This window comes from Pleurodeles waltl, chromosome 10, assembly GCF_031143425.1.
Source record: "Pleurodeles waltl isolate 20211129_DDA chromosome 10, aPleWal1.hap1.20221129, whole genome shotgun sequence".
In the NCBI taxonomy this organism is placed as follows: domain Eukaryota; kingdom Metazoa; phylum Chordata; class Amphibia; order Caudata; family Salamandridae; genus Pleurodeles; species Pleurodeles waltl.
This window is the reverse complement of record NC_090449.1, coordinates 240,070,678-240,098,591: the sequence shown is the minus strand read 5'-3', so window position 1 is coordinate 240,098,591 and position 27,914 is coordinate 240,070,678. Positions and strand designations below refer to the sequence as shown.

Sequence of the window (27,914 nt, the reverse complement as noted above, 5' to 3'; positions counted from 1 at the left end):
GACAGACAAATGCAAAAGTGGGTGGACATCACACCTTTGGGTTTTGGCAGATGTCCGGTTACTGTCCTAAGGATGTAATTGGATACCTGAATTTGAAGGAGAATAGTGTACTAGGGAGAAGTGATCCAAATTATTAACACCATTAAAGTGGGGGGGACCTGATAACCCATGCCAAAATTGAGCCTCATCCCCCTGAATTCGTTTGGCCTCCCTGGAGAGCAGATTGGTGGATTTATTTCCAATCTGCCCACCCATGTGTTACGTGGACAGAGACAAAAAAAACTGGCAGATGCCTCACTGACTGTGCGCCGCATGGAAATAGTGCACAGTCTGTGGGTCCCCCAAGATTGCTTGTTGGTAGGGGAAAACACGACCCAGGTCCCCTCAGGCAACTTCCTCTTCAGTAAGAGCTATTCCGCCTCCAGTGAAAGAGGTACGGTTTCAACCAGTGCCCTCATCTTTCTCTAATGTGCTCTCTGCAGCTAGGTGTAAACTGTCATACTGTCAGTTTGCACCTGTGCTGAGGACAGTTTTTTCTAATCCTGCACATTGTCCCAGTCTTCACTGGCACACCTAATTAAGAGCGCACCACAGCACAAACTGGGACGTGTATCTGATGTGGGTCAGACCCTGGCTTTTTTTGTTGTTGTTAACGATGGGGTGAGGGCCGGTTAGTCCTGGCATTGAGCCACAACCCTCACTTGACCACGTGAGAAGGCCAAACGGTCTTCCTTCTCCTTACCCCACTCCCAAGGCCATGAACCCACATACGGCACCCATCCCCATGGAAAAGCAATCATATGGGTATTATTTTGCAAAATGGACCGGAGGAGTGGGGGAATGACTTATATGGTGTCTATTTGTAGGACCGGAAGTCTAGGTGGGACGACTCCTCACACCATTTATTTAACACCAATCTCTTGTGTCTAGTAGGCTTCACATCACCAAAACTAGTGAATTGCAAGAGAAAAGTTATGATATATTTCTGGTGCATTTTGGGTCTTTGCTGTGAGCCTGTATATGCACCCATACAAGTTAGGCACTGCTTTTATCTGGAGATGTTTGGGAGTGAGTGGTAAGACTTTGTTGATCCCCCACAGATTCCAGAACTTGTCCTCTCAGATATTTGAGTAAATTTGTTGGTTTTTTTTTCTTCTGAAGACTGATATTTGCAGAGCATTCCTGGTAAGAAAGTGTGTTTGGTGGGTAGGAGAGGGGGCTCCACATTACTCGAGCGACCCTAAACTTCCCCACAAGACTAGTTTTTAGAAATATCTGGGATTGGTAGGGTACTATGTGTGCTGTCTTACCCTTTGCCCAAATACCACAGCTACCAACCTCCCTAAAAAGATTGAAATTCAAGGAAAAAATATTCACCTCTCCATGTTGCATTTTGGGACTTAACTGTTGCTGGTATTAGCCCATCTGCACAGCTAGAGTACATACATTTGGATTGGATATCTTCGTGAGGCATAAGCATTAATGGCTTTAAAGCTAACTCCTCCAAATATTATAAAAAAGACTCCGCACTGGGGAGAGAGCCTCAGCACCCGAGGGTGGTTTACCTGTAATTATGTGAATGCTGTCAGATTTAGTAATATCTTTGAAAATGTAGTGCTTTTCCTAAGTAATAACCGCTTTTTATGTTTTTTCTATAGGAAAGAGTTTTTTGAGGGCTGCAAAGCAATTCATGCAGATACTAATGAAGGAATATGTGCAAGATTCCCTTCTCTTCTAAGTGAAGCTAAACAGGAGGACAGATTCAAGGATCTCTATCGATTTACCTTCCAGTTTGGCCTGGACTCTGAAGAAGGACAACGGTCACTACATCGGGATATAGCCATTGCGCTTTGGAAGCTTGTTTTCACACAAAATAAACCCTTAATTTTGGACCAGTGGTTAAACTTCCTCATTGACAACCCCTCAGGAATAAAGGGAATTTCCCGGGACACGTGGAATATGTTCCTAAATTTTACTCAGGTGATTGGACCAGACCTCAGCAACTACAGTGAAGATGAGGCTTGGCCTAGTCTCTTCGATACTTTTGTGGAATGGGAAATGGAACGAAGGAAAAAGGAAGAAGAAACCAAATGTATTACATCTCCAGACACAGAACACCTGTGTGGGGACGAGCAGACTTAACAGCATGTTAACAGTGATGGCGAAGATGGAATTCTTCTGCTCTTCATTAAATGTAAACTCTGGGTCTTTTTTGCAATGATAGAGGCTCCAGTTTTTTCTACCTTACACCTTTCTCTGCCTTGTATTTGAAAGGGCTCTAAAATGCTGTATCATGTTTTAGGCACTTTCTTAGTATTGGTTATTCTTTCTTAACTTCTTTTTTGTCCCTGAAATAATTGGCTTTGGCTACAAGAAAAAGAAAATAAGAATAGGGTTTAACATTCATGGTGTAATTTAAGTCTGTTGCCATTTCTTGCACAATTTTAAATATTTTTTAAGATTAAATTAACATTGCTAAATTATACAGTGCCAGATTCGAGTTTAACATGTGCGTTCTGGGGAGAATTGTACTTCTGTGATGTTGTTTACAGTTTATGAATTGAAAGGGTTGATATTTTTAAGTTCAGTGGAAGTGTGTATTCAAACAAGTTAAAGTAGCAAGTTAAACTGCAGGCACCATGCACAAAATATTCTTACAGGATCGAAAAAAAGGTCAGAGAACCCCTTTATAGAATTTTGGCTCATTTCTATTTTGAATTATGATGGTATCAAAATAGAGAACCAGTTCTACTTTCTTTTGGGCCGTTGCTATATTTTAGACCCTGAAATACTTTACTACCTTTGCTTCTGTTAGTCAGGTGAATCTCACACATAAACCACTTTATTTAAAAATACAAAAACTGCACTAATCTCAGTTTTCAAGTTATTTCCCCCCTTTGGTGTGCATTTTTGCATTTCTTTGTTTACCTAAAAGCATTGTGGATAATTCTAAGAATAACAAAGAGGTTCTGATCCTTTTGATTAGTTAACATAAATTAAAGACTAATTTGAAGGAAAGTTCTTGCAGAAACTCTGGTTTTGTCCGGTAGATTTGTCTGGCAAGACTGACAAGCCTAGTTATAAGCTGGAATGGTGGTATTCCAGCGTAGCCATTAAAGAATGGTCCAAAAATGTAGTTGTTTAATTATACTTGTACTCTGCATACTTGCACACCGGAAATTAAAAACAAACAAAAATGAAAACTATACCTGCAATTTTCATTAGTATAGCGAACCAGGAAGGAAACCTTGCTCAAATATTTCCGAATGTCTCACCAAGGGCTGAGTTATCTCTAATTTCGCTTGAATACGATGTTCTTTTGTTTAACTCCTTCAGATAATGAAAAGGTAACTAGGTTGTGCGGCTCATGTAGCAACTCCCAAGCCCAAGGTAAAGATCTGATGATTTTAATTTGTGTCCAGTGTACTATTATTAAGAACAAGGTACATGTTTAGATACATCCTTTCTCAGTCTGTTTTTTGTCTTGTCACACGCTGAATTTATGGTCTGGTAATTCACTAATGCTCTGAGAAATTGCTTGGCCCCATTAAAGAAATGTATGCACAGAGTACATTAATCCTTGTACTTCAACATATTCTTATTAGGAAACCCCATTTCAGTAATTTGGCTGCAGCCTTTTCAGATCACCCTGAACGAAAAATATCCCTTGTAAGGAAGAAGCTTCGTGGCTAAGAAAATCTAGAGCTGGCACATTTTTGCTGTGAAGCTAGAATTGTAATGTTTTGGATTTGCCACTGCAGTCCTGTTGTTTTCAGGGTCAAAATGCCATTCTAGGAGCAGAAGCATTTTTTTTTATTTGGGGAGGGGTGGGTGGCAGAGAATGCTCCCTAAATTAGAATAGATGAAAGATGTGCAAGAAGTGAATCATTTAGCACTATTTTTTAAATCTTGTCTCATTTTTTATTGATTTTACATTTTGAAAAAAGGATAATGGGCTTACTTTTTCTGTCTGACATTGTTTTAGCCTCTTCGATTTCTCTCTCTCTTTTTTTTAACATGAGTTTAAAATGTAAAAGAGTCTTTTTTATCTACACTCTTTAAATCTTCCAGGCCTTGTGGGCTTTGTTTACATGTAAATAACAATAAAATAACTATCCGTTACTGCACCATATACATTAAGGAAAAGTTCAATCTCGTTTCTTCATGCTCACTTTATCCAGCATTTATGGTCTGATGGCAACTGAGAGGCCACAAACAAGCTTTATTTGGCTTTTGATATTTTTCCTGTAAAACTTAAGAGGACATGTTTCAGCGATTGGCTGAGGAAAGCTTCAAATGACGTTGCCTGTTTTCCAATATTTCAAGTCATCAGTAGATGCGGTCCCAAGAGATCCATTCCACCCACACTAAAGTTCTGGCTTACCCGGCCATTTTGGTTTTTATGTTGATACTTATGTAAAGGATGTCAGCTGAACCGCTTGATACAAAACGTGAGTAAACAAATGACCCCTTTATAAAGAGCAGGGTCGTGATTTTGATTTGCTGGATTAAGAACAAAATCTAACCCAGTGAGATGAGCATTCCACTGTTTCAGCAAAAAAACAAATTAATCAGACCTTCTGCAGGACTTTGATTTAGGCATTATGCGAGCTGTTTCAGCAGTTGTTGGAACTAGAAATGTCTGTTATATGCTGTGATTTTTCAACTGTGTAAGCCAGGGAAATATAAACCAAAACTCCCATCCACAGAAAACAGCACCACTGTTTCACTACTATATATCAAAAGCACATATTTTTTTATCTTCTGGTTCTGGTGGTTATTTTGTAGTTTTTGTGCAGGGAAGGATCGCTTCTAGACAGTAAAAGTTGTTGTGTGGTGGAATAGACAAATTTCTCTGCATCTCTAGCTGCAGACAAAAACAAATAAATACAATTGTAGGGAATCCTCATTTTATTTGCAACGTTCAATGTTTAATGGTTTCCTTCACCCAAGTAGTGTGACCCACATGGACTTTTTATAGCATCCCAATCGAAAAATCAACACATTTAAGTTATTGACTGGTTATTCTATTGTGACATTTGAAATATGAAATGTATTTATATGTTAAATTAATATTTAGAATATTGCATTCCTTGTCAACTTAGGCATTGACACTCAAAAATCTCTCCTGTCTCACATTGTGCACACTGATCCACAAAACAATGCTTCAGCTTTTTCTATGTGATGGACACCGTTTAACACAAAAAAGCATAAAATTAATTAATCTTTTCACTTTTGTATGCAGATGTTCTTACAGGAGTAAACTGTATAGTTGATGACTTCTCTGTCATGCCAACATTGACATTTGGCAAATTTGCAGTCCACTGGTGTTAATTTCTGTGCCTTGGCAAAGTGCAAGAATTTCTGGCCATTGAAGTTAGTCTTTGGAAGGCTTAAAGGCATCTTGGAATTAATAATGTGGCTGATAGAGCCACCATCAAAAAATGTCTGGGTCTGAGGTAGAGTAGGACACATCAGTTCCTGGACAGATAAGAAAATTGAAGAGTATTTTGTTGGCCATGTTCTTTTTGTTGTGTGAATAATAACTCACAGAATTTTTTTTTTGGCTTGTTAGCAATTGAACTTGCATTCCTTAAGGCATTTTTTGTCGAATAAATGGCTCCTTGTAATAATAGTGATATTATGGAACAGCAGTGTCTTTAAATTGATTTCTAGAATGTATATTTTTTCAATGCTCTTCCCCTGGCTCTCCTTTTTCCCTTGTGGGTCTGCTTTCTCTACTGATTTGTCAGTTCACTTTTGAAGTTCAAGTTGGAGCCATACCACTTCTTGAGGGGAATTGTTTCAGTCTAGAACGTTTTTTACAGAATATGTTTGCTGGACTCCTGGATGAATTAGTCCTTTGTCAGATTTTCCACCTTGTTGAAATAATTTTTTTTTTCTCTTTAGGAGCGTAATCTTGTGTCACCCTCATATGTATTGGTTTTTGCATCGTTAGAGTATATTTTTAAGTTATTCTTTTTGCATAATTTTCACTTGCAGGAAACTGGTTTCAGCAGAATATTCGTCTTGCAAACTATGAAATTGGATGTGTGCAAGTGCTGGGCAAACCTCGTTCATCATGTGACTTTAGAATTTGAACAGGCAATACTTTGAGCAGGGATCTAGTGTGACATTTGTACTCCAGGGCATACGTGTTTTTCACACAGATGAGCACCTAAATATACTGCATGTAAAATGTGTAATGTTCGCAAAATTTACACATTTATCATATGGAAAAAGTGATGCCACTCAACCCACCTTTAGTTGAGAATTGCATTGCCTTTGGGCATTTGTTTAGAGAATTTCCCAAAAAGAACATTGACCCTTTAAAGAATTTTGAAGTACTTCATGTGTGACCCTCTTTTCACAAATTACACCTTCCCAGGCATCACCAGCAGTTAGATCATTTCACTTTCTAGTCTGCCTGTCGAGCATTGTGCATAACTTGCTTTTCCAGTGCTTCTACCTTTCTGCCAGTGCCATTTTTTCTTTTGTATGTCATCTAATTGGATGAAGAAAAACTTGTCTCTTCCTGCTGTATATACCATTTTACGACTGACTTCAAGCAGTGGGTAGGGTCGTGCAAGCATTTATCAAAGGCTGGCCTACCCAAATCCTGCTTTTCATGCCTGCATACGCTTCATCTGAATAGTCCCTGTTAGTTCAAAAGCTTGAGGTGATCTGATGTTACTGATGAATAGTGTCCATTTGATGTTCAGGAAGATTCCAGTAGTAAAGGGAACATGAACTTCATATATGAAGGATCTCTGTCACTCCAAGAGAAAGGGCTTTAAGGCCTGGCACAGGCTTTGCCAACAATGCCCATCTATTTATTTAAGATGACCTCGTCCACTATTTCAGCACCTTCTTCCACCCACCGCTAATTAGGGGCTGGGCTTCTGGCCACAGTCACTTGGAAGAAAACAGTAATTCACTAGGTGACCTATGCATACCGGACTCTTTAGAAAGGTACTATAAGTTCATCATCCTATGAACCTCCCCAACGAGGTTTTAAGGGTGTATAAGGCTTCTACAGACACATGTTCCAACGTGTCTGATAGACCTTTGACCAAATCCCTTCAGTTGGAATTTGAACTGGTTCATCATTACATGTGTTTCCTCTGGGACTCATAAAGTGCACTGCAAGGGTTTGTAAAGCAAGGCTCTGCAACTGTAGCTGGTACCTACGTACGTTCCAATACCTCCTTAGGAGGCGAAGCCCTTCTTTCTAAGTACAAAAGAAAGAGGTATAACGGAGAAAGAGCAGACTGGTACCTACAGGCATTCTGCTGTCAGATTCTGTCTGTGAGCATCCAAAAACTATCTGTTTACCTTTATTCTCGAGCTTAAAACCTGTCGTCTGTAGTCATTTAGAAACTATATATGCTTATTGTTCTGCTTTTGGTTTTCTCCGTGCTCCCTGAAAAGCTTTTTGATGCTGCTTGTTTCTAGATTTTGATCAGAGTCCTGTATTTCGCAATCAAGCTCCATTTTCTACCCCAGACTGACAGGGACCACTGGTATTCTTGAGTAACATCACTTTGCCCCAACCTCTGGTCTTTAATGTGAATCACGTGACAGTGAAGAGATGCTATTACTGGGCTTATTTAGCTTCACTTAAACCATTCATCACTAAAGGCTTCTTTATTTACTTTCACACTGCCTTAAGAGACGCCATCAATTCCTATGCAGATTGCATAAACATGTAGGAAGTAGCCAAGGCGTTAGTGGGGGAATATCACAACCATGCTTGGGGTTTCCTGTTCAAAAAGGCTTTCTGTACATGGCTTTTGTACAGGCAGGTGTTCCAGCCAAGTCAAGGAGAAAATCACTGGGCAGATAATTTTTCCTATTTCAAATACACTGAGGTAATTTGATTTTGTTGTGTGTATGTATTTCAAATACATTGAGGTAATTTGATTTTGTTGTGTGTATGGAGAGAAGCGTTGCTGTGTTTACAAAACGAGAGCTGCCCCCACCCTGGAAATATGTTTTGCTCAATGACGTTTGAGTTTGTAAGTCTGCCCTTTTTTGCGATTTCTGGCAGAGCAAGATTAAAATGTACATAGATGTTAACGCAAAAGCAGCTCTCAACGTGCTATTGCTAATTTGCACCCAAATTAATTGAACCATCACACTGCACTGTTAGTAATAGGTTAGGTAAATAAGGAAGCATGAAGGTAAATCATGGCCTTATGTGGTTTAATTACGCCAGATAGAGTGCACTCCCTTTTCGTGAAATAAGTGTCCTATTTCTGGGTAGTAAACCTGTTGTAACTGTTTCATTTCTGGTGTGCACTAAGCAAATGTTCTCAATTTACATCTATATTGACTAAATTATGGATGCATGAGTCTCCTTCAGTGCAGATTCTTTTTCTAGGCGTGGCATGGCTTTTGGGGGGCGGGGAGGCATATGGTAAACTTGACCGATAAAGCTATCTGGTTGTGTCAAAGATCACCATTAAATGCTCCGTTGCCAGTCAGGCCCGCTTCAAATTTTTACTTTGACGAGTATTGATTTACAGCTGATTGAAATGCCACCTCTTGTTTTTATAGAAGTGTATTTTCCACTAGAAACTTAACTTGATACTGGGGACAGCCTGATAAAAAGCTCTGCTGAAGGGACGTCTGTTGTTATGGTCAGAGTTCAGTTGCGAATCCCATGAACCTTTTGTGAATTAAGAGCTGGTTCCCGGCTATAACAACACCAGTGGTTAAAATAAATGCTGTCCTAATCTCAACTCCTGACTTACGAAGTATCTCCAGAAATGTTCATATAGTTCATGCAAACTTGAAAATAAAACTTTTCAGTAACTCCGGCGAAAAATGTATTATCTAACTTGGTATTTTCCTTAAGTCATTTGACGTCTCACCTTAGACTACTTGTGGGTATATTAGACAGTTGATTAGGTGATAAAGTACGTGAATTCTTGCATTTTTACCAATTGCACTATGCACATATTAAGGGAAGATATTTGTAAAGCATTAGGTAACAGTAGGACCGGGCCGGAGGTTGTGGCTGCAAACAGCTTTCCTTAAGTGCTGCTTTGTAATTAGAATTTAGTCACTGTCTAATATGCTTTCCCACCACCTTAAAAAGCATTTGAATTATTTTATATACCTCCTTCACATAATTAAAGGGTAATGCTTGCTCTGACATATTTCCCTGCTTGTTATTGCATCCCTAAAATTGGGTCACTGCTTTTAAATGCTATTTGTAATTTTCTTGTTCTACACCAGTGGAAGATATTAGTGGAGGAAATAGCTTTATTATTGTTTTCAGTGTTCTTTTTGCTTAGCTGCTCACAAATGATTACATGTGCTTTACTGGATTATTGACATTTATACATACGTTTTTGTACGCTTGTTTTATTGGGTTTCCAGATTAACATTACGTGTACATTTTGATTTGCCTGTTCAGAGCATTACAAAAGAAACAGATCCAGTAGCATCTCAACAGAAAAGTAGCATTGAGCATTATCACATCTGACTATAAACATCAATCTGTCAGTTTCCAGAACCGTTTGTTTGCCAGTAATGGCATTTTTCCATATTGATCTGGATAAACAACAATAAGGAAGCAGTATGAATCTCTGTTTTAAGATAGGAATCGAAAGGGGTCAAAATGCCATGTGGGTGGGATTGGGTATTTGCAGCTCTACATAGTTCTCAGCTCTTTCTTTTGATATGGTGGTGACTTTCAGCCAATCTATAACCTTTAGGAGTGAGGTGGGTGGGCCTCATCCAGCAATACGCAAATCTTTTTTTTTTTTTTTTTTGTTGGCAATAGCAGTAGCACTCCCACCAGACGTCTCACTGGTTTTAGAATTTGTGTAGTATAACCCAACAATGCTGTCAACAAGACCAAACAACGCTCTCAACGGGACACATCAACGTTTATACATAAACGTTAGACTGATATTCTGCTCATGCAAATAGTTCAAGAACGTAGTGACATTGGTATTGTTTGGGAACGTTAGCAGTGTTATGTGTGGTAATTGATGATTTGACACTTTAAACAGAATAGAAGTTAATATCCGTTCTCTTGGGGCCTTTAATAAGGATTGCTGTTATCACTGAATGACCAGCTACCACCTTTTTGGGCTTTGTCTTTTAGGGGAGACTATGTTGAACAGTCAAGGCTTATCATGGAAGGTGGGCTAGGGTAATATGCCTAATTCAGTTAGCAAAATGTCTAACTTACAATAAACACAATGTTTAAACAGTGTTTTTTAAATTTTTATTTAGATTACATTTTTTGAATCAGAGTAGGATTCTGCTTATAACTGCAGCATGAATCTGATAGAGACTTCACCCTGCAGATTCCTTACCTTAGAATTATCCCCAGGTGTCAAACTGGATCTTGAAATTTGGAATACCAGCCCCATGTACCCAACATGGTCTGGTGTGAGGAATTGGCAGAAGCCTGTGGGCTAAACACCTCTCCAGATACTGGCATGGTTTCTCCCCCTAGTGTGGCTATGAAGGAGGGAAACCTCATTCCTTATGGTGGTGAGACAGGTGGCTGAGGTCCCGAACCTTAGCCTGCCCTCAGTGGCAGTCAAGAGTAATGTCTTGACGAAGAGTCTTCAGCTGGGAGTGACCCCCACAGAACCGCTTCTTCCATTTAATGAAGCCCTCACAGACGTCCTGCTTAGGACCTGGTCAAAGCGCTGCACAAGGGCTTCTGTGAACAGGCGCCACTATCGCCCCACTCCAGGGAACACCAAATTTCGTCGTGCAACACCCTACTCCGGAGAGCTTGGTGGTCCAAGCCTCAACCTCCCATTTAACTACTGGTGCATTCTCTACCACTCGACCGGATAGGGAATCCAAGATGTTGGACACCTTATGGAAGAAAATGTTTTCTTCTACCAGCCTGGCACTGTGGTCTGTGAACACTGTTTGCTTTTTGGGCTGTTACTCCCATGCACTGTGGGATTCAGTTGTGCAGGTGCTGCCCATGTTCCTGGAAGGCCATACTCTCCCTATGTCTGACTGGGGAGATGCAGCCAAGTTCACAATTCGATGTAGGCTGGATACAACCAACTCGCTGGGCAGAGCAGTTTCTTCCTCGGTGGCCTTACAGCACCACACTTGGCTGAGAACAACTGGCTTTTCCGTGAAGGTCCAAGCATCAGTTATGGACATGTCCTTTGATGGCTCCTGTCTCTTCGAAGACAAGGCAGGCTCAGCATTGCAGCACTTCAAAGATAGCAGAGCTATAGCCAAGTAATTGATCTGTTCCCTGGTCTCTTGCCAACCTCAGTCTGCGTTTCACTCCTTTCGTGGCCAAGGAAGAGGCTTGCAGCCACATCTTCACCCACACCACCACTATGGCATGCAAGCTTCCTAGCCTCTGCATGGCAGAGACCTCGTGAGTTGTGCAGCCATAGGTCGGATCAGTCGACCATCCCCCTGGCAGCCACAGCCTTCAAATCCTTTTAGTTTGTACCATTGTGGGTTCCCAGTGGGAGGCAGGATACACCATCATCTGTCCCACTGGAGGTCTGTAACATCAGACCGATGGGTTCTTCCGATTGTCTGGAGTGGCAACTCCCTCCCCTTCAGGACTACTCCACACATGCCACGCACTTGCGACAGGCTGACTCACTTTTCTATGCCAGGAAGAGGCAGCTGTCTTGGCCAGGGGAGCCCTAGAGTGGGTGCAGATGCCAGAAGTAAGTTGTGCTTGCTATTCCAGCTACTTTTGGGTGGCCCAAGAAGAATGGGGGCTCTTGCCTATCCTAGACCTGCGCTCTCTCAATTCCATCCTCAAAAAGCAGTTCAGAATGCTCATGCTCATTCAAGTTCTGTGTGTTGTGGCTCTAGGAGACTGGATGGTAGCATTGAACTTGCAGGACACGTACTTCGACATTCCCGTCCTGCCTGCCCACAGACGTTACCTGCAGTTCATGATAGGCCATGAGTACTTTAAGTACGCCATGCTTACTTTTGGCCTTTCTAGCACCCATCTGGTGTTAACCAAGGTGATGGCGGTGGTTGCAGCTCATCTGCAGAGGTCAGGGGTGCCAGTCTTCCTCTATCTCAATCACTGGCTGTTAAAGGCAGGCTCACCCCATGCAGTTGTTCCCCACCTCCAGTCTACGGCAGACCTCCTGCACTTACTGTGTTCGTTATCAACGTGCCAAAGTCACACCTGACTCCCTCTCAGACATCCCTTTAATCGGAGCTGTTCTATATACTGTGCAGTTTCAGGCCTATCCTCCGGAATGGCGAGTCTAAGAAAATCAGGCTATGATACTGATGTTTCAGTCTCTCTCCTGGATTTTGGTGAGACTGACTCTGAGGCTGCTGGGCCTCATGGCCTTCTGCATCCTGCTTGTGGCACATGGCAGCACTGGTATATGCTGGCTCTGCAGTTGGATCTGAAATTCCAGTGAGCGAAGCATCAGGGTGATCCCTCCAACATGGTCAAGATCTTGGAGAGAAGTGTGAAAGCTCTGCAGTGGTGGCCAACAAACCGCGATTGGCCAGCGGTAGACTCCTCTCCCTTCCTCAACCAGGTCTGACAGCAGTGGCAGATGTGTCACTCCCGGGATAGGGAGGCGATCTGGGAGAGTTGAGGATTGGAGGCCTCGGGCAGAATCCAGACTCCACATCAATGTACTGGAGCTCCAGGCATTCCGGCTGGTAATAAAGCCTTTCTGCCCTTCCTGAAGGGAAGCCTGGCGCAGATGTTCACAGACAACACCACTGCCATGTGCTATTGCAACAAACTGGGCAGGGTAGGGTTGTGGACTTTTTGTCAAGAAGCCTGGCAGGCTCTCTGAACACTAAACAGCAGATTACAAATGGTCTCTCCATCTGGGGGTGGTGCAAGGTCTGTTTCAGCAGTGGGAAGATCTGTTTGCCACCACCGAGAACACACAATGTCAGTGGTTTTGCATAAGGGAGATATCAAGACGGCTCTTTTCTTCTTGAGTTCGCTCAGGCCTCCTGGACACCTTGCTGCCCATACCAATGCTGCCCAGAGTTCCCAAGATCAGAAACAACCAGGCCCAAGTCATTCTTGTGGCTCTGGACTGGGCTCAGAACATTTTATATCCTGTGCTGTTGAGCAAGGGCATCGGTCCTCCAATCAGGCTGACCCTTCGGGAGGATCTTCTGTTGCAGCAGCAGGGGAGGGTTTGTCACCCGAAACTGGCAATGCTCCGCCTTTTATGCGTGGAGATTGAGCCTCCACATTTAAGATTTCTACCTTCTGCCCAAAGTCTGCAATGTTATCTTGGCAGCCGCGTTCCTCCACCAAGACTGTATATGCCTGCTGTTGGGGCAAGTTTGTGGCATGGTGTGCAGCAAAACAGGTTGCCCCTCTCTCAGGTACTTCTCTATGTCCTTTGTTTCCCCAGCAGGGCTTTGCTCTGGGTACCATAAAAGGCTATCTTTCTGCCATCTCATCTTTTCTGCAGTTCCCAGATTAGCCATCCCCCTTCAAACCCTCTGATTTAATTGGGTTCCTGAAAGGGCTGCAACACGTTTCCACCTTTGGCGTTCATCATGCTCAGTGGGACCTTAATCTTGTCCTAACTTTTCTTATATAAGCTTCCTTTAAGCCATTGCATAACTGCTCCCTCAGGCTCCTTGCCATTAAGACAACCTTCTTGGTAGCAGTAACATCTGCCCGGGGGTCAGTGAGCTTCAGGATTTGTCATCCAAGCCTCCATACCTGAAAACCTATCCAGACCTGCTGGTTCTACTCACTACAGCTTCCTTTCTGCTGAAAGTCATCACTCCCTTTCATGTAGGGCAAACCATCACTCTCCTTACTACTTTTTATACTCTGCCACATACCTCCAAGAAAGAGAAGCACCTTTACTGTATGGACTGAAAAAGAGCATTGTCGTTCTACCTTGACTGCACACTGGAGTTCTGGGTGGAGGACCAACTCTTCGATATGTCAGAGCGAAGAAGGGAAAGGCTGTGCAATGTGGCCTTGCTGCAAATGTTTGTAGAACACTAGTGCCTAGACAGTCAGATTCCTCAGGACGGGCACTATGCTCATTCAGTCCAGCAGGACTTTTTAGTGTGAAACATTTTCGCAGACCCACCTCTGGGAAGGTATTTTTTGGGTATCTAGTCTAAGGTAAGGAACCTGAGGCTAGAAGTCTTTATCAGATGAATAAGTTACTTACCTTTGGTAACGCCTTATCTGGTAAAGATCACCCATCCACATCGCTCTGTAAATGGATTTCTATGGTCAGTGTAATTCCCCTTTCTGGGCCTTAGTTTTCCACACCAGTGGGCAGTGTTCTTCATGGCTTCATGCTCCTGGTGTGGAAGGTCGCAAAAAGAAACTAATAGCTCGCAGGGGTAGCATCTATATAAGCATTGCACACATCACTTCTGGCTCGGTCAACGGAACACCACCACCAACCAGGGCACAGGGGTTTTGCTCATAAAAGAATTGTTGATCCAGTGTGACTCCTGGGAATAATTCTAAGGTAAGGAACCTGCGGCTAGATAGTCTCTACTAGATAAGGCTGTACCAAAGGTAAGTAACTTGTTTGTTTATGCTGGCGAGACTACATGTGAATGGCAAGGATTCAGTGCTTATCAGGAAACCTGGATTAGGCAGAGCCAAGCGCCTGTTGCCTCACACAAGAATGAGTTTCACTGTTTAGTCTTACTCATGTCATCGTCCTCAGAATGTGACATTGCAAGTCACCTGTCACTTCACAAAGGTGCAGGTCTGTTCTCTTTCAGTATTGTAGTCTGGAGAGGCTGACATGGCTCAGAAACACTAGTCAGTCACTACCTGTAGTCCAAATTCAGTATGGTGATGGAGTGCAAATGGCAGCTAATTGGAGTGCCTGACACTGAGGAGTCACTGCTGACTTCAGCTTGCATGAACCTTAGGCACCATGTGCAAGGGATCGCTTGTAGGTGTAGGGTTGTAACATGCAAAGCTGCTGGGTGATGCCAAGTGAGGAGTGATGCCAGGTGTGGACAGTTCCAGCATTGCATTATTGCCATTCATAGTCACTCTATGGAGCACTGTATGGAGGAGCTCCGCTCTCTGCACTCCAGATCTCCACATTTGGATGGGAGAAGGCACTCATCTCCAGTTTTAGTAGACTTCATCTACTGTATGTTCTCATAGGATCAAATTGCCATGCAGGCCCTGGGACTGTGAGCTGAATTATGGCATGGTTACCACTTGTTAGTCGGTCTGGCCCTCTCTCTTTCAGATTGAAGCAGCAGCAACTCTTGTCATTACTGAAAGATATTCCCTACTGATAAGTGACAGACAGCCAAAGTTGCTGTCTCTTTTCTCAGCCGTTTTAATGTACAGATGCATAGAGTTCTTCCAAATCAAACGGTGACATATCAGTAAACCAGAGGGAAGGGCTTATGTCAGTTGTATAGGCAGTTGAGGTCAGCCAACTGGACACTTATTTGTCATGGCATTTCCCGCTATTTCAGACATTAACGACCCAAGATAACAGTACCACTTTGGGTATACCCCTTTTGCCCCCACAGCGTCCAGCTGTGTGTTCAAGAGACACAGAAAAATGTGTAGGGTGCAAGGGGAGTCTTGAAAAAAGAAAACATAGCAAGTGTCTGTAAATGAGAGCCTGGATGGGGGTCACCGAAAGGACTTTCTGCTCAAAATAGTTTTCTAAGTTTTACAAGAAGTTAAATATTCTGGACCTCTATCACAAACAGTTGAGAAATAAGCATTTTTTCCATTCCATCTCAATAAAATGGGCATTTATACTGGTGACTGTCAGTAAAGTTCCAACTGCCCCAAAAACTGGGAACAGTCTGTTATTATTGATTAGTTTAATGGTCTGTTTTGTGATGACTCTTCAAAAGGTAGTGGACTTAAAAGATAAGACAGGGAGAGGGAAACAAGGTGCTTAATAGGTTCCACTTCATTCGTGCCTTTTTGCCTGTAACTTTTTGAAATAACCAAAAACAATTCACAAACAAAAAATACTTGCATGTGATTTTTAACCTACCTTTGTGGTGTTAATCTGCAAATGTAATGGTCCTGTTACCAATGAAGTATGCTTTCTGTCTCCCTCCTGCAAATCTAAGTGTGCAGTAATGAACCCCGACAAGCCATTGACTGTTGCTGCTAAAAGGCTTTGACTAATCCTTGAAAATGATCCGGGAAATACTGCAAGTCTGTTAGGTCCTTGGTTTAAAAAAAAGAAAGGTACTCAAGTGCCTCGATGCATTGAAGTCTATACTCCCAGAACTTCTGTGCCACTGTTTTGCTGTGACTCCAAACGGTCTCTTATCTCTATAAAAAGGTTCTTGACCAGGCATCGAAAATGCATGTCTTCTAGTGATGCTGGTCAGCTTCCATACATTTGGTGATTGCAAGAGGGATCATGCTTGCCTGTCTCCATGGGAGTATGGTGGAAGTACAGACTCCACCAACCCTCCCAAAATAGGTTTGTTTTTAAACATTTGGAAAATAATTCTGCTGTTTACAAGTACGCATTTCAAAACAAATTGGTTAAGAACCTCAGACTTTACAGTACTTGAGGTTACATTATAATAAAAATCTATGTTTTGGCCTTTCAGAAATTGAGTGCTTGACTAAAGGTCTGCATACCCCTCAAATACTTGGGGTAACGAAGATTACCATTAAGTAATCAGGCCATTTCTTCTATGCCTTTTCCTTATCATGGTCATTATATGTGAGGAATACCTAAGTGAAATAGCTTTCACCTTTGAAGAAATGAGCTAACAAATCACTTACTGCTGCTCACTCAGTAAATTATTATAAAAATGTTGTGTTTAATGACAGAATGGAACCGAGAACTCCTACACCAAATTTCCTTCCATAAGGTTCCAAACCATTAAGTCTGTAATGGCGAACAAAAGCATTTGTAGAGACCCATGTGGCAACTCATCAAATCTCTGCAGGAGGAACTACTTGAACTTATGATGCAGCCTTATTCCTTGCAAATATATCATGTTGCCGTTACTTGATAATACGCCAAAGCCATGGTAGAACTAATCCATCTGCTGACCTTTGAGGCCTTCACACTGGCCTTACTATTGTGTTGTGCTAAAATAAATGTCACAAAAAAATATTTGACAGGCAGAAACTTCTTGCTTTGTCCAAATAAATCAAAAACTTCTCTCTTGACATCCAACAAATTACTAAATTCCTCTTTTGGGTAGGAAGGGGATTAAAAAAAACATACAAGACAACCTCTTGAGCTATATTCGAAACCGATGGAACTTTTGCCAGAACACAGAATTTGACCATACTCCTCAAAACATACAAATGGAGCCAACAAAAGAGAGCTACTATTGCAGCAATTCTGCAGACTGAAGTAATGGCAATCAAAATACATCTTTTACAGTGAGAATCTTTGTTCACTCAGTCTAGTCAAATCAATCAAATTGCAAGGCTTTCAAAACCAGCAGGACGTATGAAAGAACAAGAGGGAGAGACAAAGGAAAACTTCAGTAACTGCGCTGAAAATATATCTCCTTTCTCTAAGTCCACCCAGGTTTGCTAAAAACTTGGATAGATGACTTAGAGCTCTTAATATAGAAGTCACTTTGTTTTTCTGAAATCCATATCCCAGAAATTGCAAGATAGACACATTCGCATTGAAAGGGAGAGGTAGAATGACCTGGGCACTGCTTTTGAAAAAAAAAACAAAAAAACAGGACATGAACAGGACTGCAGTATAGAGTACCTACAAAATTTGGGACTTTCTCTTCTAGATGATGTGCTAAACCTTTATTTTTCAATCACTTCATTTCAATTTCTAATCTGAATAGATGATCTCATTGAAATTGGCTCACTCAGAGGATGTAAAGGCAATATTGGGCTCTTGAGAATGTTTGAGCATTGGCATATTGGCATTGACTAAAAGAGAGGAAACCAGGATATTCTGGGCCAGAATTGTAGCCTATCTAACAGCATTGAGATTGAAGTCAAAAGTAGGAAGGCAAATACTATTTTTCGAAGCCACAACACTGACAGAGCAATCACCCCTGAGGATGTTTCCTGTAGAAGAAGTCAAAAGCGGAATTTGGCTTGACTTTGAACAAAATAATGGAACTCTGTGCAGCAGAGAGAAGGTGAAGAGCAGGGCCCTACTGCTAGACGAATCAAGAGTGGCCTTGCAGACAGTACTGCCTCTAAACGCCTAAGACAGGCTAAGAGATATTTACGACATGATGATCTACTGTCCCATTGCAGCTGTCAAACTGGAACTAATCCTGCTAACATCCTGGGGACCTTGAAGGGGAGATCTTCTCTTTTTGCCTGCTCCTTTAATTGTAGGGAGTGACCAAAAGTAGTGGGTGCTAGGAATGCTACAGTGGAAACAAATGATCTGCATTGAAAACCTTAGACTGGGCACGAGGGGCAAAAATCAGCCTGACCGAATGTTTGTAGTGCAGCCCCAGCACCTGGTGGGCAGAACCACTCAACATAGTCAAAGATCAACTGGGAAAGTACAAAGGATGCCACTGCATATAGATGAGGTCTTCTGTTGAAGAAATAGGACACAAGCTGCAGCCTTAAAGATGGAGTTCCTGGACTTTCCAAGGATGTTCGAAGTAAATCATAAAATGACAGGGTTTAATCACATGAATAGAAGAAGTCTTAAAGGGAAGGAAAGAAACCCAAAAGGAGAAAACTTGAAGAACATTATAGAAAAGGTAAAATATCAAATGAACTTGATGGATGTAGGCCAGAAAATAATAGCCTAATTAAGTACAAATTGTGAACATGCTGTCAACAAGGAACATATGCAAATAAATAGAAGATCCTTAATCACTGTAGTGCAGGATGAAGTTGAAAAAGCTGAGTTACCTTCAAAATCTAGTTGCCAAGCAAGTTGAACAAATCTACGTCTGGACTGTGTTGGGGACACTAAATGGGTTCCCAGTGCAAAGCAAACAGTTTTCATGCCAGTTTAGGTCGGTGCTAGACATTGATTTGTACAGGACAGAAACCTTGTCACCCATCTAACAAAATTCAGTACGAGGTAGTCCAAAGTCTCTATAATCAACAAAGTGTATTGTTAGTCGTCTGTTTAGGAGACAGAATATTTAAAAGGAATAATTTGAAAATTGTCCAGACTCAAGGTTCCCACTTGGTCCCTAAGTAAAGTTGTGATCTTGGTAGGTATTGATTGATATCTAAAAGACACCAACAGCCTGGCAAATCGATTTTCAAAGATGAGAAATGTGATTACAATGAAAAATACAAGAAATTAATTCCAAAATGAAAACATCCATCAGCAACGTCTTGCAAAAAGGCCAGACCCTTTATACATATTGGCTTGTATGGTAAGAGAGAGTTCTCTGGTTCTTGAACAGACGGTTTGATCCTAAAGAGGGAATTACAAATAAAGAAACAGTTGGAGCAATTTCAGTTGTCCAAAGAGCATGGCTTTGATTTACGAGTGACCTGAGGAGGAAGAGAGGGGGAGGGCACAATGGACCTATGATGGAAAGCAGGGAACCCCCTGTTGGATTGTGGAATGATTTCCACAAAAAACAGGAAGTTTAGACCTGATGAAATACCTAAAGCAACATGACATAGTTGCCTTTCAAGAGACTAGTACAGACATTCAATGGCATGTCCTTGGATATGTGAATTCAACTACATGTGCCATAATAAAGAGGCAAGGAACTCTGGAGATCCACTGATTGCCTGCAGGGTAGAGTTATGCAGACAGGCGAAGAAGTGGTAATTACAATACATTGATGTCCTGGCATCAGACATCACACTCCTGAATGACTGACAATATCGTGTTCCTTGGGAACTTAAATTGCAAATTACGTGAATGGGTGAATGATTTGGAGCACTTAACTTAGTTAAAAATTGCTTTTGGCATCCCTGTTCTAAAACATAATTTCCCCAAAAAGGATACTAGGAGAACATGTTTGAACTCTTTCTTTGTAAATTAATGTTTAATCAGTGCCAGAAACAGTTAAGAGACCAAAATATCATCTGAGATTTAATATATTTTCGTGAGATCCGTAGGCTGTCACAAATTTGAGAATGTTGCTTTGTCATGAATACAGGAAAATGACCACAGTGTCATGTTTTTTCTTTACTTTTTTTTTTTAATTAAATAGATCTGTACTTCTGACTTGCCCTAACTCGTGGCACCTTCGCCGAGGGATGGAAACCTATGACCCACAATCCAAGAAGGGGCCACAAATGTGAGCACAACTCTTAGAGACAGCTCGCTTTATTGACTTTAACTGAACACTTAACAGCAAGTTGATTCTAAGAGCGGTTGATAAGTGGGTCCAAGATTACAAAATCCTGAACCCCATAAAGGTGGTTTTTTTTTCGCCTTGGCTTGCTGACTTTGGATAAGACAGTAACATTTTTTCAAAACCCCTGCAGCTACAGCATCTTCAAATTAATGCACCTGTATGTTGCATACCTATGTTTTATGTCCGCCTTTTATCTGGTACAGACCCCCCCCCCCCCCCTTGGAACCAGCTAGCTGACATGGAGAAAGACATCTTACTCATAATATAAAGGACGGACGTAAATCCCACCTTGCAGCTGAGAATGAATGAATAATGGAAGCTGAATGATGCTGTCAAAGTAATGGGAGAAGCAATTTTGCTTGCCTAGCCCATTATTATTGTGTCTTTATATAAATGACTTGAATAAAGGAGTGTTAACTGCTACAGAAGATATGCATGCAATAGATGGAATTAAGATGATATCACTATGCAAATGATTCCAGTCTATTAGCCCAAACTTCAAATGGCTTTTTGAATTTGTGAGAAATGGAGCACTATTGCAGAGTGAATTGGCTCATCATAAATTCATCCTAAACGAAGATCATGACACTTTGAGCACAGTAACTGAGCAGAGGCTTCTACGTGTGAAAGGCCAAATAAAAAGTGACCCAATGCTTGCATCGGGCCTAGCGTTTTCAAACAACTCGGGCCGGCAAAAGCATGTGGAATGTGCCATTCATAAATCAGAAGCATATCGGACTACAATTCTCCATTTTGTCAAGGAGCAGTGGTGTTAAATTTTCTGCTAATATTAATAAGGTGGTCGAGGCCAATGTTGGTAAACAAAACGTAGATGTGGCAGGGATTTGGGTCACCAACAGAAGAACAGAAGTGTGGGAACAACTTGCCCTCGTAAAAGATGGTTATGGAAGTGTTATTTCAAACTTCTGAGGGGTTTTCCAACAATAGATCTAGAAAAGGATGTTCACTCTGTACTCCATTGAAAGAAGATGCAAAGTGACTCCCCTAAAGTTTGTTGCTAAATGCCTGTTATCGACTTTGAAGTACTTATTTGGCAGAGTCTAGAAGTAACCCAAGGAAATGAGAACGCTATTCTAGTTCTCAGCGGGCTGGAAAGACTTACTAAAACAAGATATGGGAACCACCCTGCAGGCCCAAAAGCAGCTCCAAATATAAGAATATAAATATAAAAAATATGATTGAGAAGCATTCTGAGGTTGCTCCAGCTGGCGTGACATGAGCTAGAAAACATTGGGTACCTGAATTCAAGGGAGTATTTCACATTTCATAGTGACCTTGGGTAGCCAACGACCATGCTGATTGCTTTGATCTAGCAAGGAGCAGTGCCTTGTCAACTGGGGCTTTCATGAAGAAACACAATCCGAGAACAACGGATGTGTATTTGTGGTAGCTGAAACGACTTATTATATTTTCTTGTATTCTATGCCAAGTTTAATACCAAAAGGGTTAAGGCAATTTCCGGGCAAACAGCAAGCGAGGCCTGGACCCTGGTGTAGAAACCCTGTTGTTCCTGTTGAATGACCTCTCCAATTACCAGAGCGATAGCTACATAATTGAATTGGAGGTATTTGCCAAAGAAATGGTCGGTTTGGGAGATACTTGTGCTCTTAACTGAAAAAGGTGGCAAATAAAGATTGTAAATCTTGATGGCTAACTGATGGGATGCATAGTGGCCTGGCCTCATTCAAGCATATGATGTGCCAACATTGAAGGGACAAGAGAAATCAATTGTAAATGAAGGTATATGGGGTGATGTTGAAATAGCTGAGTGAAAAGACTGAAGGAAATTGACTTCTTATAACAAATATTGCTCATCTATACACTCCCACCAATGACTCAGTCCCAGGCCTTGTGATGTGGGTATTTTGTATTTGATTGATACTGTATCATTTTATTTTTATTTTATCTCTTATGTGAATGGTTGAGGCGGCAAGAGTTTTCTATTAAAGTTTAATCTGATTGAGTTGACATTGATTGTGACCAGAATTTTAGATCCTGGGTGGAGACAAAAACCTTTGGACAAAGATACAGGATATGTATACTACAGAAATTAGTTCTGCACCTCTGGTGTGACTGACATTAGAGCATGAAGTCCTGAAATGCTGGTTTCTAGTGGCCAAGCAGATAGGTTATCAGTGGATAAAGATGCAGGAAAGCCCACACTATTCTAATGCTGAAGATCTCATACGACTTGGTATCTTCAACCTCGGTTTTGTTGGAGATAAATCCCTTTCAGAAGGGAAGACCGCAACAGATGCAGACTCTCTGCTCTGTCCTCTGGATGGAGAACCATGTATAAATTCCCTATGAAGAATCATTCTTGTGAATGGGTGTTATCTGACATTCAGAAGGTTGAGTAGAAATCTGTGAAGAGCTTGAAAATCTCTGATTACTGCCAGCCTTTTCAGTGTGTTTTTGTGACCTGACGCAGCATGGAGAAGCCATTCATCCAGAAAGGGGTCCACCCACTTTAAAGTTGAAGCATTGCAATTATTGGAGCAACCATCTTGGTGAACACTTGAGGAGGTGATTTGAGACCAAAGAGAAGAAACAGGATGGGACTGTCCAGAACACCAAACCATAGGAAACACTGATGTCTTTTCGTTATTGGGATATGAAAGTTTACATAGTGAAGGTTGACTGTGAGCAATACATCCCCTAGAAAAATACAGGAATTATACTCTGAAATGTTTCCATGTTGAATGTTTTTAACAATACTCAGTCTTAGAGGTTTTTACGTCTTTTACTATCCTGCAGCCTCCTTGCACGTTATCTTTAGATGCTTCAAAACATGCTGTTAGGTCTCTTGAATCAACTTTAATTAGTTTAATTGTGGATTCTGAATAGGGATTTGATCATTTAGTGGCATTATCCTTTTCACCACTTGAGGACCGCAGATGTCTGAAATGGGTCACTCCCAAGCCTTTGCAAAATTATGATTTCATCCTTCTAAGAGTACACATGGCCATCTCTGGTATAGTTAGGCTCTTTGTCGTCTTCCTAGTGAGCCTCATTTTTGAAGACACTCTTATTATTGCCTTTTCCTCAGGAATTTGTGGACTGAAATGACAACTGCTGTCTTTGGATGGTTGACAGGAAGTTTTTTTTTTAACAGTTCGGAGACTAAGATTGTGGGGTTTTTTTTAGGAAAGGAAGAGGGGTGCTTCATTTTCTAACACACCCTATGTATTTTGCCAGTATTAAATTAATCTGAACAGAGCATGGAAGTTTAACCCCCATATTCTTAAGAAGATATTCTCTCGTCAGGCTCCTTCCTTTCTGTGAATCACGTCATGTACCTGCATAGGGAGGGAGCCCTTTGAAGTTGATGCAGCAAAGGCCCTGATTTTGTTCCTGAGGCATCCGGAGGAGCGAATCCAATGTTTTCCCATGCTTGCACCTGAACGTCTGGCATAAGCTCTTCAGCAATGTATTTGCCCGTTTGATTTCTTGGATATATGTTAATTTCTCTTTCATCAGAAAACAGTTTCTTATGCCAGTCTCCCCTCAGATGTATGTACATTGTAGAAGGATGACTGATTGATTTCTTCTAAATAAAGGCTACACATTCAATGACAAAGAAACTGGGTAATGGGAGTCCCTGTCATCAGAACCTATCCTGTAATAAAATGCAGCACCCGCCAGCAAAACAAACTGCTCCAAATGACCAGAAAAACAAGACCGTTTCAACAGAACATTCCCTGAAAATGTTAGCATTTAAATTGGGGTCCATACTCTGCCAGTGCCATCGTTTGTGAATCAAAGGGTGCACGTGCATTTGAACAACCAAGAAGTGCACTAAGCACAGACCATCTCCAGCTTCCCTATTTCGCTAGTAAAAATATGCTGTCTCAAGGTAGATGGTCTTCATTACAAAAAGAAAATTTAAACTCTGTGCCTAATCCAGTTTTTAAAATGATTGAGAACCTCCAATGACCAGCTATCACCAGCAAGAAGTGACAATAGGTTGTTCATATCCCTGTTTTACAAGAATCTGATCCAAATGCTCCTGGCAATCCCACGTATAACAGTGAAGATCGAAGTACTGCAGTGTCTTTATTCTTAGGCTGTCTCAAAGTCACCTTCTTGTTCAGAAACATGAAAAATCGGAGGATGCTGTGAACACAAACACATTTTGGCATCCATGTAAGGTTTGCAGTCTTCCATTCTTTCCTGAAGTTTTTCCTGTCTCAGAGGTGAGACACACCACACAAGTAATCATTGGGATGAGAACAAAGGATGTAGAGGTAATGGATCAGCTCCCAACTACATTAGTCAGTCAAAGTCTGTCCGATCAACTTCATTCGGCCACGTAAGGGCCATAAAAGCACTCAGCAGTAATAAATAAATAGGTACAAATACAAATTAAAAACACATCAAACATTTTAAAATCCATTAAAACAATTAACTCCTCAATTCTCCTTCATCAGTCATTGTGCATACTTTCTCCTTAATTTCAAGGCCTGTATAATGAAATTCAGGACAGCAAAACATACAGTTGGGGATTCTAATCGCTGTATCATAAAACCCTCTGAGGATGTAATTGGACGTTTTTCTCTAAAAATGGGACATAAAAATAACAAAGTGCATTGTGGATTGCTTAGAGTTCCCATCGCACGAACAACAGGGCAATGACCTAAACCATGAGCCTGTAACTGGGAATGCCCCCCCAAAAAATGTATTGTATTTGTCCTAAATTGCGTGAGGTAGAATCTGTGATCAGCGTCTTGGGCCCATGGCAGGTATGGCTCCAACCCATGGCATGTCGATATAGCCATGTATGAATTGACTGTCGACGTTACCACCACCTTTCCTCCTCTTGTTCTATGTGCATGAGCCAAGAAAAGATCCTTCATTAGAACCTTAATGTTCAGATGCATATTCCCAGAAATTTCAAAAAGGTGGCTCAGGCCCATTTCTCGTAGTGTACTCTTAACATATAAAATCCACGGGGATAGACTGATATTTACTTTGTCTGAGGCAGTCGTCCAGGATTTTACGTGAGAAGATTAACTTGTGACATAGCCACACTTGGAGCCATATCATGAATAGTGCCATCCCTACCCAGTCTTCCAAATAAACTAGACCAGTTTCCTAGTAGAGAATGAAACTTTAAGTTGATCTGGGCAAGCCCAGAACTCTGCTCGGGAGTCTTTTCTGTAACCTGTAGAGAACTGGGTGGCTTATATCCCCATACTCCTGCACCATACATACCTGCAGAGAAGCACTGAATAATGGTATCAGTTCTTTCATGGGTTTATGGCCTAGTTTCTTGGCATAGCTGGTGATCTCTGTGTGAGCAAGTGTTCTCACAATAGCTTTTCATCAAATAAAATTCCCAGGTAACTAAAGTGCTTCGTTTTCCTTATTGGAGTGCCACCCAGGACAAATGTTTTAGAACTAGTATTCTTTGGCCCACAGGTAAGAATATAAGATTTATCATTATTTACTTTAAGATTCAAACCCTGCATAAAACTTTGAAACCCATCTAACAGTGCCTGTCGGCCATTTGCTCTGCGGGCTAAAAGCACCGGATCATCTGCATAGAACATGGTAGGAACCGGATGCGATCCAATTTTAGGGAGATCCAGGGTACAAGTACATAAAAATTGATCCAGTGCGTTAATGTAAAACAAGAATAAAAATGGGGCCAGAATACATCCTTGTCTTACCTCTTGAGTTACTGGAATAGGGGCTGACACGTCACCTTCCTGGGAGTACCACACTCTCATGCAGTTTACACAGTGCAGAAGTTTTAGGACTGCCAGAAGAGGAGGATCAACTCCTGCTAAGGACATAAGCTCCCAAAGTTTCTCCCTGTTCACTAAATCAAAGGCAGAGGAGAGGTCCATGAAAGCCATATCGATGGCCCCTCCCCTTGCCTGCACACATTTGTCAGGGAGAGGTTTAGGGCTTGTTATGTTGTGCCCTTTCCTGGGCGAAACCCATACTGTACATCAGTAAAAAAAAAAAAAAAAACGCTGGTTTCTGCCCGGCTTTACAATTTCCCTAGAATAACCCTCCCAAATATCTTCATGGAAGAGTCTGAAGGGCAAATAGGGTGATAATTTGAAGGGGTATTTCTGTCCCCTTTCTTGTAAATTGGGACTACGATTGACTGTTTCCACGATTCCAAACTCCCACATTATCAAGGATCTGAATATATTGGCTAATGTGGGAGCCCATAACTCAAGATTATGTTTAAAGAGTTCGCATGGGACCCCCTCTGGGCCTATTGCTTTCCCCATCGTAGAGCACAGAATTGCTTTTTGGACTTCCTTTACTGAGATCAAGCTGCTAAATTCTTCAAGGTCCCCGGTGATTTAGGGAAGTTAATGGAGGGCTGTCCTTCCGCTGGCCGTTCTAAATTGAAAATGTTAAAGAAATGGTCTACCCATTGACCCTAGGGTAGGTCGCTCCCCTGCCACCGCAGCTCCACCTGCCCAGGCCCCTGCCACTGGTCTGGTAAGTCCTAGGTTCCTCTTTCTGCTCCGCTCCCGTCCTTCTTTTTCGCTCCTTCCTCCTCTGCCTCTCCTCTCGTGCTTCTGTCTTTCTCCTCTGCCCCTCCTGGTGAGCTTTTGCCCATCTCCTTGTGCCTCTCCTGTTGTGATCTTGTTCTCTCCTTGTGCCTCTCATGTTGTGCTCTTGTTCTCTCCTTGTGCCTCTCCTGTTGTGCTCTTGTTCTCTCCTTGTGCCTCTCCTGTTGTGCTCTTGTTTTCTCCTTGTGCCTCTCCTGTTGCGCTTTTGCCGCTCTCCTTTTACCTCTCCTGTTGCGCTTTATCCCCTGTTGTCCTTTATCTCCTGTTGTGCTCTTTCTTTTGCCTCCTGTTTCCGCCCTCCAGACGCTTCCCTGTCCCCCACTCTCCCCCCTCCCGCCGCTGCCTCCCATTCGGTCCCGCCCCACCCACCGCTTCCATTCGCTACTCTCCCTCCTGCCTCCCAGCTGACCCCTCCTCCCCCCCCCCCCTTCCCTCTTATGGCGGCCGCGCCGAAGGCGCACCAAAGCCAAGCCCGTCTGCGCCCATCCGTGCCTGGACCGCGCCCAGCGCCAGAACCCCTGGCCCCCAGCGCTCCCAAAACCCCCAGCTCAGATACGACGCCGCCTCCCTCCACGCACTCAACCCCGGACGAACTACCACCTGCTACCAAGCCAGCCCCAAACGCACTCATGGACCCTTCGCCTGTCATACCTGCAAATATACCTTCCACCGCACCTACAATCCGTCCACCGGCCCACGCCCCAACAACCACCTCAAGTGCATCCTCCTCAACGCACGCTCCGTCCACAAGCACACCATTGAACTATGGGACCTCTTGGACTCTACCGCACCTGACGTCGCCTTCATCACAGAAACCTGGATGAACGCCTCATCGGCTCCCGACATCGCCCTAGCCATCCCTGACGGCTACAAGATTGCCAGGAAAGACCGCGCCAACCAAATCGGAGGAGGAATCGCCATCATCTACAAAAGCTCCATCAACGTCACCACCTTCACTGAAGACACCCTCCTCGCCGCCGAACACATGCACTTCCAGATCCACACTGACCCCAGGACCACCCTCAGAGGCACTCTCGTCTACAGGCCCCCTGGCCCACGCACCCTTTTCAGTGAATCCATCACAGACTTCATCACCCTGCACGCCCTAGC

The 27,914-nt window shown here is 42.3% G+C and overlaps 1 protein-coding gene across 1 annotated transcript in view; it reads left to right on the top strand.

Annotated features, from left to right (window-relative positions):
• The window catches only part of DCUN1D3 (defective in cullin neddylation 1 domain containing 3), a 95,316-nt gene extending 90,804 nt beyond the window's left edge, over positions 1-4,512 (top strand). Inside the window, exon 4 of the mRNA XM_069210281.1 lies at positions 1,659-4,512. Within this exon, the coding sequence (XP_069066382.1) occupies positions 1,659-2,142 (484 nt within the window). The 3' untranslated portion in view covers positions 2,143-4,512. The remainder of the gene's footprint in view (positions 1-1,658) is intronic.
• The last annotated feature ends 23,402 nt before the right edge of the window (positions 4,513-27,914 follow it).